The sequence below is a fragment of the Cygnus olor genome, chromosome 20, assembly GCF_009769625.2.
Source record: "Cygnus olor isolate bCygOlo1 chromosome 20, bCygOlo1.pri.v2, whole genome shotgun sequence".
NCBI classification, from domain to species: domain Eukaryota; kingdom Metazoa; phylum Chordata; class Aves; order Anseriformes; family Anatidae; genus Cygnus; species Cygnus olor.
Window position 1 is genome coordinate 9109798 of NC_049188.1, and position 13317 is coordinate 9123114.

Below are 13317 nucleotides of genomic sequence, written 5' to 3' on the forward strand. Positions count from 1 at the left end.
TTTACACTTCACTTCAGTTTAAATACAACCTAGACTGGTCTATACCTCACAGTGCTGGTGCAAGGAGTGGCTGTGAATCCCCTCATGAAACCGATCTGAGCTCCAATGCCTACTGTGACCAAGTGACAGACAGAGTCCGGGGCAGTTTCACGTGGCAGTGTTTTCGTGTTAAAGTACAGCTCGTGTTGGACATGACTTTTTGCTTTTGTTGTACGGTTCCCAATGTTTTCTTCGCTTTCATTTTTAATATTGATCCTGTATTTGTGGAAAGGAAATCTGTTCAAAACCTTGCTTTCCCCACCAGCAAGTCACAGTCTCATGATTTCCGCTACATCCTACTATCAAAGCAGTAAAAACCCTCAAATCACATTGAGTTTAGGCTGCCTCTTGGCACAGTCAAGTGCATGGCACCTCCTTGGAGCAGACCCTTGAATTAAAATATTGTAAATTTTTTTGCTGTTCAAGCAATACTGCAGAAACACTCGTGGCCAGGGAGGGAGGAGACTTTTTCCTCCTGCTGGAATTTTTCACTATAATCATCCTCAGGGGAGTTCTCATCTTCAAAAGAAACATTCCTTCTATACAAGCTGCAAAAAGAATTATTTAATGACATCATAAATTAATACAGAGAGGCACAAATTTTCCAAAATGTGGAGAGAGAGGAAAAAAAAATTAGCGTTGCCAAAAACACCCCAGCTCTTCCAGACTTAGGCCTCTCTTGAGCCTGCGAGCTGCCAACGATACCAAATTGAACGGTGGGGTTTTTGGCATGCCTAAAGTTTAGCTTGTTTAAATTTTGGCAAATATTCGTATTACTCACATACTCAGCAAACTGATACAAATATTTGTTCTATTTAGAGTGAAGTCCAAAGGCAGTGCTGGCATCACTGCTGCTCGACTCGGTGGAACTATCTTACTCATGCCAATATTAAATTTGGACATCTACCTTAAAGAAAAACAGCCTTTAGGTACAGATTAGAATACATCAATGGAAAACAGACCTCGTGCATAGCCAAGTTTTCCTCGCTTGCTAATTTTTGCCTTAATCTGATTTGAAATGGACCTAGTTTTTCTGCACACGGGCTGCCGCTCACTGTTACGATGCGGCGAGCCACCTAGGCAGAGCTGGAGCTGGAAGGGCCTCCACACACACCAAGCCCTCCACATTCTTGAGAAGCAAAATGTGTTCACGCTGCAGTACACCGAACCTAGGTGTGGTAACGTTTTAATGCTGTGCAGGTTGTTGGGTTTGTTTTAGTGGTGTCTGCAGTTTACCGTTTCTAATTCGAAAACCAAATAGAGCATTAACCTCCCACCTCCAGCTCCTCCAGGAGGCTTGGATACTGTCAGACTCCGCTTCTGGAGGCCCAGCAGCTTGGCAGCGCACTGCCCTGTGGGCCAGTGGGGAGCTTGGTGTCGCTCACACAGCAGCGAGCGGAGCCACAGCCACCAAACCCACCCAGAAGTGAAACGCAGAACTGAAGTGGGACCTGGATGCCTCCCCCCTTGCCCCTGAGCTCTCTTTGGGATCAGACACAGAAAGTGGGTTAGAAATTTTGCAATGAAAACAAAACAAAAGCAAACAGACACCACCCTTCCATTCCTTAACTGAAAGCAGCCAGAATGCGCTCCGGGGGGGGTGTGCTGGCTGCGGGTCTGTGTTCAGTTCAGATGTGGTGTGTGAGCTGGATGCTATTTAATGCTTTCTAAATGCTTTTGTAAAGGCCGAGTAGCAGTGGGATCCCCCTAACTTTAGCCATTTACAAATGGGAAATCTAGCCTGGCTGAGCTGGAGTCCTCTATGAGTGGAAAATATCATCGCCACAGCATGATTCATCCCCTTTTAATCTAAGTAAGTGTCTGATCTCTCTCCGTTGACTATAAAAGGAGCCCAGCTGACCAGATTAGCATATATCCAAATTTTGGGCATTTATGTGCTAACTCAGCCTTTTACAACCAGGCCCTGTATTGGCCATACCATGTCCTATTTTTAAAACTCTAGGAGCTCGCGGCGTGCCACGGGGTTTCGCAGAGCGCCTGCGCAGCACCGAACCTCAGCTGTGAGCTTTACAAAAAGCCTGACGGCTGCGTGCGCCCTCGTCTGCTTCCATCTGAACATTAAACCCTGCATTAGTTACGGGTTCAAGGCTCCTCTACCTTTACGTGCATGAACAGAAAGCTGTTGGAACAATTCTTGTAGGAGTTACTTTCAAAGCTGCCTTAAATCATTAAATATTGCATTAATCAAGAGACGTGGAGGAAAAATGGTGCAAAATAGAGGTGGTGATTATTCACTGAAAAGGACATTATTATTGTTAGTCATATTTGTAAAACAGGCAAAAGATCCAGTCCAGCTTGGCATGTGGACTCTGGGCTCATGACCCCATAAATTGTAGGCTACAGTGGCAGTGCTCATCTCGTGGTGTTGATTCAGTGTCATGGTGAGGAATGACCCGAGTGTTTCATCTTATGGCTGCCGATACCCTCAGACCCCTGCGGCACCACCCCCCCCCAGCCCTGTACGTCACCACTGTACATGAAACTGGTCCACACATAAGTATGGGAGCATCATTTTGCTGCTTCTGTTATAACTACTTTTAACTTCAATCTAGCAGTGCTCATTGTCCGTAAAAAAAAAAAAAAAAAAAAAAAAAGAAAAGGAATACTACCAACAAAAAAAAAAATTTAGTCTTGCAGTGGGCAGTTAAAGTTTGCTGGTGTAGCTATGGCATGGGTGTAAAGGGTCAACTGTTAATTTTGGGCAAGTGTTAATTGGTATAATCAGACAGTAGGAAACAGAAGACAGACGCGGCATCCAGTAATTCACCACGGAACGTTTTTATACTAATTATTGAAATGCACCCAGAGACAGTTTATAGTAGTAAAATGACTTTATGTTCTGATATGTAAAATAAAATGTCCATGCTATGTAACAAACATTTAAAAATTCCACACCACCTGTATCTAATGTGGTTTCTAATAAAGATTTATCTGTAGTATATATGTTTTTTATCTAACCAATTCTTAGTTTTTACATCAAAGGTGTGTAATAAAAAAAAAAAATCTTAAATAGATGTCTTTCAAAAAAAAAAAAACTTGCAACATTCATTTTTATTAAGTATTTCATTCGTAAAAAGCAAAGCTGAATTGGACACGTGGCCTGCATTTGTGATATATATATATATATTTATATATATATATAATATATATATGTATATAAATAGCTATTCAGCATGCAAAAATTGTAGTGATTTCCAAAATCCGATTACAAAATCCACACCAGTCACACATATCGTTTGCTGAATGGGTGTTTAGGACTGTCCGGGTTGAAGCACGACCTCCACCTTAGTGGCCTCAGGGTTGTCTCACTGCGAGCAGCTGCCCTCATTCATCAGCCTCTCCTCATTGGAATGGATCCATCCAAACGCAGAAGCACCTCCCGACTTCCAAATTTGTATTTCAGCTTTTTGCCTTTGCCCAGGTGGGAAGCAGGGGCAAAAAGCTACCACCAGCCCGCTGTTCACGACTAAGGCTCAAATACTGCGCTCTTTAGTGGAACCAGACTCCCAGCACCATTTCTGTGCTGTCACCTCCAGGTAAGCCACGGCAGCGCCAGGACACTTGGCGAGACGGATGCTGTACACTACAGGCTGGAGCAGGAGGCAGCCCCTGCTCCAGAGCTTTTTGGGTGAAGTCGATGGGAGTTTGGGTCCATAAGGAGCGCAGCTTTCTCTGCCACGTGTGTCGGCTCAGCGATTCTCTCGGCACTCTGTAGGCAAAGCCAGCACTGGAGTCAGTTCAAGATACTTCCACGGTAAACAATAGTAGCAATGTATACACTGGTTACAGATTTTTTTTACCTGTTCTACAAATATTTGTACACTGTAAAGCCTGACAGGTAATGGGAACTCTTCCCACTCCCACCCCCCAATTAAAAACCACTTCTCTATGCCTCCTTTATGCTGAAAACAATTCTTTCTGAGTTAGCTGCAGAAGAAAAAAAACATAGCACAAAAGGCGCATTTCAGCTGAATACGAAAGAAATCAAGGACCAGCAAATACAGAAATCGTTTCTGGAAAGTATTAGCGACTTTTAAGCTTAAACTTCATAAATATATTGCAATAAGCAAGTGTGATTCAATCAATGGATGAGAGTCTGAAGACACTGGGTCTGTTCCTAATGCTGCAATTAATTTGCCGTTTGGCCTGGGGCATAGCGTTTTGCTTCTCGGGCTCCCACAGCCACGAAAGATGGTGCTGTGGGGGGAAGAGGAGACGCTTGTGCATCGGGGCCTGCTCTTCTCCACGCCATGCTCCAGCTGCGCCGGGAAGCCACCGGAGCAGCACCGCAGCTCCCTGAGCCCGCTGCCCCACGCCCAGCACCCGCACAGGCTCCACCACTTCAGGAGAAAGGGAATTTCTGCAGATGGAAAGAGCCCAGTAAGTGCTGCTACGGCAGTCCTGGAGCTACGCGGCAGAACAGATGGCGTTTTCCTTTGATTTAGGGGATTCTGTGACTTCGCGAACCAAGTACCGTAAAAGTGAAGCTCGTATTTTTCCACAGTAGCCAAAATTTGCTTACGGATGTTTAATGTTATAGGCGAAAGCAAATGACTAGCTACTTCACTTGTTAGTCATGAAGATGGTTTCTACTGGATCAGTAACGAAGACGCGAGAATTAATTTATTCGGAAGTCAGTGAGAGGCTGATGAATCCAGCCCTCCGAGACAGGAGTCGGAATGCTCCGTGTGCCTGGAGATACGAGCTCTGCACGCACACAAACCCCTCTGGAAAGGCACACTCGTCTCACCGAAGTGCAAGTTACCCACAGGTATCAACGCTGGCTTAACACCGTCCGGGAGCAGTAACACGAACTGTGGCACCCCTGGGCCCGCGGAGTCATCCGTCAGTCCAGTTCTCCACAGTCCCCATTCCTGAATGGTACTGCAGCGACGACTCCCTCGACAAGGAGAAGCTTTGGGAGTAGAGGAATTCGTTGGCCGCGTTTAGGTGCGGAGAGGGGGGCTTTCTCTCGCACACAGATGGGTGCACCCTTTCCCGCGGGAAGGAGGAAGGAGGGACACGCTCCCGGACCTGAGACTGGGACAGCTGGTTGTAGACGCTGAAGTGGCTGTTCCCTGGGGGCTGCGAGCCCTGCCCCGCGATGGATGGGAGCCGCGGCATCATGGTGGTGGCAGTGAAGTGGGCGGGGAAGGGCTGGTAAGGCACAGTTTCCATTGTCTGAACACTGTAGCTGGTGTAAGGTGCGACAGAAGTCCACATATTGCAGCTCAAGGGGGGAGGCGGAGGCGGCAAGTCGTCCACTGCCGGCACACCGGCGATCTCGGCCCCAGACCCAGAGTACATACACGCTTCCCGCGGAGTCACCTCGCTGCAGTAGGAAGGGCTCAGCATCTGCTGGTCGTACGGCGGCGGGGAACGAAAGTAGTGATCGTCTCCCACGGACGAGGAGGCCTCCAGGTAGGAGCGCTTGCAGGGCAGGTCCAGGTGCCGAGCGCTTTCTGTGAACAGAGAAATCAGTGCTCAGGAGCAGCTCCCGGGGCGGCAGCGCTCAGCCACAACCCAGAAAGAGCCGCTGGGGTTTATATGAAGTCCCCTCAGAATCCAAGCACGCAATCTGGGATTATTCTGCTACATTACCGGTGCTCTTTTTTCAGCTTAATTTGCTTAAACTGTTTTGCTTTGGAAAGACAATGTACAATATCACAACGACATTGTGTTGCAAATGTCAGAGTAATCCCATCAGCCTCAAAGCACTCTGATGACATTTATCAGGTTAAGTAAGTGACTTGGCCTACTACTCTCACATCAGAGATTACTTCACGTTCACCCAGATAACAGAGGTCCATGACACTGCTGCAGCGTTACCCCTGACAAATTCAAGAAGTCTCTCAGAGGGTCTTATCACAGCCTTTCTTCCTGTCATTGCAAAAATCACCATACATTCCCCAGAGATTCATGTCAAAAGCTGCAGAAATATCTTGAGATAAAAGAGACCTTTACCAACCGCCCGTCCCTCCCCTAGGCCTCATGCTCAGAAGCAACAACCCCATTCCTGTGATGGCCACGGCGGTGTTCGCCGGCCGCCTTCTGTTAGCTGTTAGGAACACTCTCCGGATGAATTTGTGAACTCATCTGCAGATTAAACATCTGCTAAAATTACACATTTGCCTTGCAGTCCTCATTACTGGTGCTGTTAGATTCCTCATTTGCCCACGATCAGAGGATTCTCACAGCTTAAATAAATTAGCAGCCAATGAGACATGCAAATAGAAGGATTTTGCTGGGCAGAAATTTTCCGTTTAACTTAAAACGTGCCATGATCTCATCTGAAGCTGGACTAAAAGGAAGAGAATGGAGCTACAGTTCGCTTAAACTTAAGAACGAGTTGATAAGGAGGAAAGGATGCTTACACACAGCCACCAGAGTCCCACTAATCTGCAGACATCGAGATAACTGCTAATGGCTTCATCCTGGAAAGTGCTCAATGTGTGCAACTTCGTTAATGCTAATGGCAGTGTCAGGACATTTCAGGATAGATAAGGACCCCTCCAAACAAATATTATTAATTCAGCTGATTCTAGCAAGCTATAATTTTCCAGTGTAGCTTCATTCCATTTGAATTATGTGTTCTGATTGTTTTGTTTTGTTTTGTTTTGTTTTGTTTTTCAGCTCTGACTCCAGAGGCTGAATTTGCCTTCTATAGGACAAAACCACTAACAAAAAACTTCCCAAAAACTCAGCTCCAAAACACGTTGGTCACTTTGCAGATTAAGGCCTACGAGTCAGATAGAAAACAAACTGGAATTAATGGTAAGCTTTCAGTGCCCATGCTTTTAGGTCTATTTGCTCTAATATTTTTCTAGCTGTAAATTCTAGTTACCTCTTCTTTTTAGGCAATGATAGAAGAGCCCTGAATCTCTCTGTGCTGTGAAGGTGTTGAGTGGCAGATCTTGAGTATCTGAGGCTGCAAACTGCATGTGAGCACCATTCTCATACTGATAATGCTGAAGGGTCTGGTGACTCCCGTGAAGTGGGTTAACATCTGGCTTTGTTGAAAGCTGGCCGTGACTGGACACCAACCTCTGCCTCATGATGCTTTTGGAAATTACTGGATATTCTTTGCTAAAGGAGGTGAGAAAAATTATTACCGGTTAGACAGCAATCAGCATTAACAGAAGGGTGAAATATTAGTTTGGCTTCCTTAGAGCGTCCCCATCCAACGACTGCAATACCCTTTGCCAAGCACGATGAGCTCACCCTCACCAAACTCCTCTGGGTGTGGGCAGGCATGACGACAACACGGAGTGTGTCACTGAACTAGAGAAGAGCATTTCAGAGGTATAAGGGCATTAAGTGCCCCTATGCCCCCAAATACAAGAAAATTGGGTGCCCCCATGGCATTTGAAAAATTTCTTCAAAGAAGTGCAGCACATGGTTGTATTCACACCTGTGCACAGACACGCACGTGATGGGATGCTCTCTAGCTACTACCAGCCGGGCAAGAGGAAGCCCCGTGGAGCCCCTCCTGTCCATGTGTCCCTCCTGTCTGTCTGTCCCTCCTGTCCACCCACCCATCCTCGCACGGCCCCGCTGTACCTTTGCAGTCGTGCCACGCGCAGGTCACTGTCGTCACTTCCCCTGAATCCCTTAGCAAAGGGGTTGTTCTCAATTTTCAGCTGCGTTATCTTTAAGAGAAGGAAACCAAGCAGAAAGCATTTGAAAAAAGATCACTTGGTCATTTTTCCTCTGTGAGAAGAATCATAACTCAAACGGTGCTTTGCCTTTGGGCAAGGGAAAGGTGCTGCCTTTTGCAAGAGCTGCCTTTTCCCCCGAGAGATACAGAGCAAAATGGTCAAAATACATTAAAATAGAATAGACTTAGTATTGGTGGAGCTCAGCTTTTGTAATGGAACTGTGAAAGATCTGCCACCTCCTGAAAATGCTGTAAAAAAAAAAAAAAAAATCTCTGTGCTGACGTGAAATTTCCCTTTAAAAAAAAAACCAAACAGTTCACCTGGCCAACAGCCCCAGTAAATACAGCCTTCCCTTGCCAACCCTGTCCCCGGCCCCTTCCTTTTGTAAGGCGAGCACAAACCAAAGCCTTACAGCTGTCAAGAACGCTGGGGAGAGGTAAGTACGTGTCCAGTGTCCACTAATAAAAAATAAAATCGAGCACCTCTTTAATAAAGGATTTTGCATAGATCAACGGGCAGCAACAAAGACCACCTGAGGGGTGACCTTACACCAGCCTGCATCCGATCTTAGGGGCGAGGGTGACAAGCAGGTTCTGCGCTCAGATGACTTGCCAAGAGCGTTGCTATAGCTAATGACCACACGTTTAGCAACGCTGAAAAATAACCAACACCAAAAAACTCCCCAGAAAAGAGCTGGCTGCTCTCGGTGACGGGGGAGGAACGTGTTGACATGTGAATTTAGGCGGCCACGAGTGCTGCTCCTATCAGTGCCGGGGGGGGGGGCGGGGGTGGTCTGCGGGGCACGGGCTGCATCCAGGGCCCAGCACGGGTGCTCCCGGCCCCACCTGGCCCACTTGGGGCCGTTCCCATGCCGCCGGTGGGGCTGGGGGCAGCTCCCCCCCAGCTCATGGGCCATGAGGTGTGTGGGGCCTTCCCGGCCCCCGACCAGCCTCTGGTGCACGGCAGCACGGCGTTCTGCTACATAGTGACCCTAGCGCCCAGCCTGGCTGCTCCCAGCAGCCCCCTTCAGACACGACACATTTTAACGAGTTTGTTCCTGCTGAAAAAATACGTTTTTTTCCATTACTTCACGTTTTTCTTTCTCTCTTTTTTTTTTTTGGTTTTCTTAGTAATTTGCAATTGCTGTTAGGCTGGGCGACATTAGCGATCCAATGTCTGTTTGTACAGCGAATTTGGAGGTGTAATCCTGGCCCTGTGGACACCGGGGGGAGTTTTCCACTGACATGAGCAGCATCAGGGTGTCATCTGTCCTTGTCACAGCGGTCCCCTGGCTTCATGTGGCCCAGGAGGGAGCTTTGGGCAACCTGCACCTGGGGTTGCTGGCCCTCCGATCCCGGAGCCTCGCAGTCCCCCCTGCCACAGAGGCCCTCGGGTTTTGCTCAGAAGGCCGTCCACTTACTGGGACACGTCCTGCTGGCTGGGCATTCCTCAGCTAAACATAGTTCTGCGGTTTGTTTTCTAAAAGATGCCCAGACTGGCATTTCAATCGTTGATGCCCGAGGGAATAAGCACAGCCATCCTGCTGTTTCTCAGTGGCTGCGATTTGTAGGGAGGGCGGCGAGCTCGTCCCTTGCACCCGGACGCACCTGCGGGGCCGCCCCATGAGGTGTTCGCGTGGCGGGGACAGTGGAAGTATAAAGTTTATGAAGCACTTCGGGAACCCTAGGGATGAAAGGCCCTATTGACCTGTGAGACATTTTAAGGGCGTATTAAATAAGCTCTTTCGAGCCTTTTTTGGTTAACCAGGTTTGGGCAACCGGTCATTTTACACCAACAACTACAACTTTTCTAACAGGATTCACTTTGGTGTCCAAATAGGGACCTCTTTTCTCTGTCTTTCCATACTACACACACCCAGGGCTCTACTCCGAGTCCTTTAACTGGCTCACTAATTGCAAAAGCTTGCAAGGACTCTGTGCTTCGAGCATCAAAGGGCATACAGGCATCCTGCTTGGGCGGAAAAGGTCTGGTCAGGTTATTGGGCAGGAAAAATTTCACATATGTTTCTGCTCCTGGAGGATTTTTCTATGAATGTCTAGAAAAAGAGCTGGTCCTCTAACAAATGGCAGATGACAGAGTCGGGGCACCAGGAGGGCTCTGGCGATTGGTCCCTTTCTTTACCAGTCCCAATGTGCTTCAAAAACTCCATCTGATCAGCACCCCCCTAGCCCTGTTTCACAGCAACAAAAACCAAAGGGAAGAAGGTGCTCGTGCAATCAGGCAGGCAGGCAGTAGTGGCCTGGGGAGCGCAGCCTGGAGCCCCTTCCTCACCCTGCAGCAGTGACAGCGTGCCTGCTGTCACAGGAATGTGACAATCAACTGCCTCTCCTGCTCGTCACTTCTTTTGGCTCAGTACCCACCGTTGCCAGCAGACCATACCCCACCACTGCCCCTGTAAAGGGAAGGGGCAAACAGCCTGGCAGGGCACGATGCTTGTGCCCCCTCTCCACCACACACCCCATGCAAAAACCCCACTGCCAGGACACCGGGCACCGAACCCGCTGGCACCACCTCGCTGTAGGGCTGCGCTGCAGGAACCTCCCTGCCCTCAGCTGGGCGGCCTCAGCTCCCCGGGCTGATGCAGGAGGGAAGGAGGCACTAGGAGACACAAACACCACTTTTCCCGGTCCCACCACCCGAGCCCTCTGCTTCCCCCTCACCCCTCAGCCCACTGCCGGCACCGCTGGCACCTCCTGCCACTCATACGGGAGCGTGATCTGGTGCTGCCCCTACCACACCACATGGAAAAGAAATGGAAAAAAAATAAACCCTGCAGTCAGTGGGCATCCAGAACCAGGCAGAAAGGGCAGGACCAAGCCCTTTGTGTTTTATATCCCCCCAAAAAAGAAAACACAGACACCCAAAGCCCCTCCTGCCTTCATGTCCTAACCACAGCGCAGGCTCGTAGCTGTTTTTTTACGGTTACATTCCTTGTGTGTCTCACTAAACACACATGCTATAATTACTTTTCGCTGCAGATTTATGAGCAAGCTTTACCAGTCATTATTAGATTTGCTTGCTGTTTTGAATGACATCTTGGAGTTTATGAGCGCCCCGATTCATTAGTCCCTGGACGAGCAGGGCTCGCCAGGATGTTGTTACCCAATGCTTTTTCATGCTTCTCCTTAGCTGCATCCTCCCGGTTCTTCGGTTGTGCTTAATGCTTGCAGGGCTGGGATGGGAACTGGTCTTTTAAAGCAGGAGCTTTCAGTAGTGTTACAGACCCCAGCCACCCTCCTCGGCCGGCCCCGGCCGAGCACAAACCCCGCTGGGCACCCGCGGAGGACTGAAGCTGTAGGATCACGCAGCCCCAACCCAAGCACCTTCAGACCCAGATGTGCCGTACCTTGTGATTCTGGTAGGAGGTCACCGAGATAAAGGAGGTCTCCGGGAACACATGGGTGCAGAAGGCCGTGTTCTTCGAACCGAAAGCGTTGTTCTCATCTGCCTTCACAATGTGCAGCCGCGGTTGGTATTTATGCATTGAATTAAGAATGATCTGGAAAACAATTGATGCTAAAGTGAGCAATTCAATTTTATAAAAAAAAAAGACGAGCCTTGGCTACTTGACAGGCTTTGCTAGCAGGACACAAAAGCCCACTAGTGCTAAGCCTCAGCTTTGCTTTCAAATTGTGGGGTTACATAAATGTGTATGAACCAAGGCAGAGAAGGTATCTGCTGCTCTGGTGAGAGCTGTTATGCTGAACTTAGAGCTTTTCTACTAAACTCTCATTTTCTTATTGCTATTGGACAGAGTCAGCCTGGGTGGAAAAAAAGCCATAAATTTTTTTCCCAGCTCACGTTGAAGCTGCACAATATATATAATTCACCAGCGGACTGATCCATAAAGTTTCCTAATAAATTCTTTACTGAGCTGAAAAATACACAGTTTAGCAAAGGCAAAAAAAAAAATTAAAAAAATCACAGAAACCACGGGGGGAAAAGAAAAAAAACCTTTTATCTGCCGCTAAAAGAAAACTACAAACCAGCAGGGTTTTCTCCCTCCTGGCTGTGGAGCTGACCACGCGGGTGGCTGGGGCCAGGCACCCCGTAGCCCCCTGCAGCTCTGCAGGTGGGACACAGGGACGGGCGCAGGGGGGTGAGGGGAGGCGAGGGAGAACCGAGGTCCCGGGATGCCCTCGCTGGGGTTTGCCGCAGGAGGGGCACTCATGGGGCTGCCAAAGCACGGAGGGGGCCACTGCAGCATTGTTCTGCCACAAAGAATGGAAGTGCCCGCGTGTCCCAGAAAAAGAAATAGAATTTCTTCTAAGGAATGGAATGGTTTTAGGAGAAGCCTTTATTCCTCTCTCTGGGCAAAGAAGATTCTTTGCGTGCTTCTCGTTTCCTTAGCACACCACACTTCAAACTTTTCTCCCCTCTCTCCAAATGCCTCAAGGAGCCGCTCCCAGGGCAAGCTTGTCCTGAGCCCAGCCGGCACCCAGCACCCGGAGCGGCTGCAGGAGACATCCAGCCGACTGGGGACATGGCAGAGGATCCGGCAGGGAACTCCAGCACAGGTTGGAGCTTCAAGGGCTGACGGAGAAACAGGCAGATGATGGTGGGTGCATGGATGGATGGACGGGTGGATGGACGGGCAGGCAAAGCCAAAAGCAGCAGAGCTCCACCGGTCACACAAATTGTGGATTTAGCCGATAATAAATGAGGATTGCTAAGAAACAGAAGCCGTTTGCTCCAAGCCTGGCTGTGGCGTTAGCACACCTCCCCTTGCTCAGCCGAGCGGAGGTGCCGCGTGGGGCTGTAACGCCCTCCGCCTGCCTGCACAGAGCTGCCCACGGTAGCCGGCTGCGTTATATACCACTTAAACGCAATTTTTATTGTTGACATTTTCCAGACAGCCCTCCTTGCTCCCCAAGAGAGAGAATGAGGAATTTTTGGCATTTTATCAGCTTTGCATCACGTCTCCGAACCACTTTGCAGCTGTTGATATGCGGGCTGGAGAGCGGAGGGTCGGCTCAGGTTCTGGGTTGCAGCCTTCTCTGCGCTTTCATGTATCAGCCTCTCGTAAAACCGCCGAGATGAGCAGCGCCAGAGGGCTCGGGCTTTCATGGGAAGGGGCACTGAAGCTCTCAAATCTCAGTAACTAAGCACTGAGGCCAATAACTACGGATTGTCTGGAGCAGAGGCTGAGCTATGCTACGCTTTGCTCACCTCCTGTCCCTGGCTGCCCAGGCCTGGCAAGGTGACTTGGGCCCCCAAGTCAGAGCAAGTCTCCAGCAGACCAAAGAAAACCACCTTAACTGAGAATTCCAAAGGAATGGATGAACAGCCTGTCTCCCAGCTCCCCCTCCAGAGTACCCACGGGGCCATGATGACCCCTCAAAAAAAATCCTTTTTTTTTTCTTTTTGTTTTTGATAACCTCTTTAAGCCCAAGGAGTCCAAACAATTCCCGGAATTAACAAGATGACTTCTTGGAGCCTGGAAGAAGCCTCCAGGAAAGGATTTCTGACAGATGCTCATGGTTACAGCTGTGACTGCAAATCCGCCTGGAGGTTCATTTTGAGCCGCTTGATATTTGTGAGCGAAAAAATATATCTAAATGGTATATATAGTTATATA

General features: G+C 48.8%; 1 protein-coding gene and 1 long non-coding RNA gene across 2 annotated transcripts in view; one reads left to right on the top strand and one right to left on the bottom strand.

Moving 5' to 3' along the window:
• Positions 1 to 3488: 3488 nt before the first annotated feature.
• The window catches only part of TBX4 (T-box transcription factor 4), a 32717-nt gene continuing 22888 nt past the window's right edge, over positions 3489 to 13317 (bottom strand). Inside the window, exons 6-9 of the mRNA XM_040532420.1 lie at positions 11086 to 11238; positions 7621 to 7709; positions 6905 to 7146; positions 3489 to 5522 (exon numbers count right to left, since the gene is read on the bottom strand). Of these exons, the coding sequence (XP_040388354.1) occupies positions 4900 to 5522; positions 6905 to 7146; positions 7621 to 7709; positions 11086 to 11238 (1107 nt within the window). The 3' untranslated portion in view covers positions 3489 to 4899. The remainder of the gene's footprint in view (positions 5523 to 6904; positions 7147 to 7620; positions 7710 to 11085; positions 11239 to 13317) is intronic.
• LOC121057785 lies at positions 5346 to 7052 on the top strand. The gene is made up of 3 exons (XR_005813958.1): positions 5346 to 5481; positions 6694 to 6834; positions 6918 to 7052. It is a non-coding gene; the product is annotated as an uncharacterized LOC121057785 (long non-coding RNA).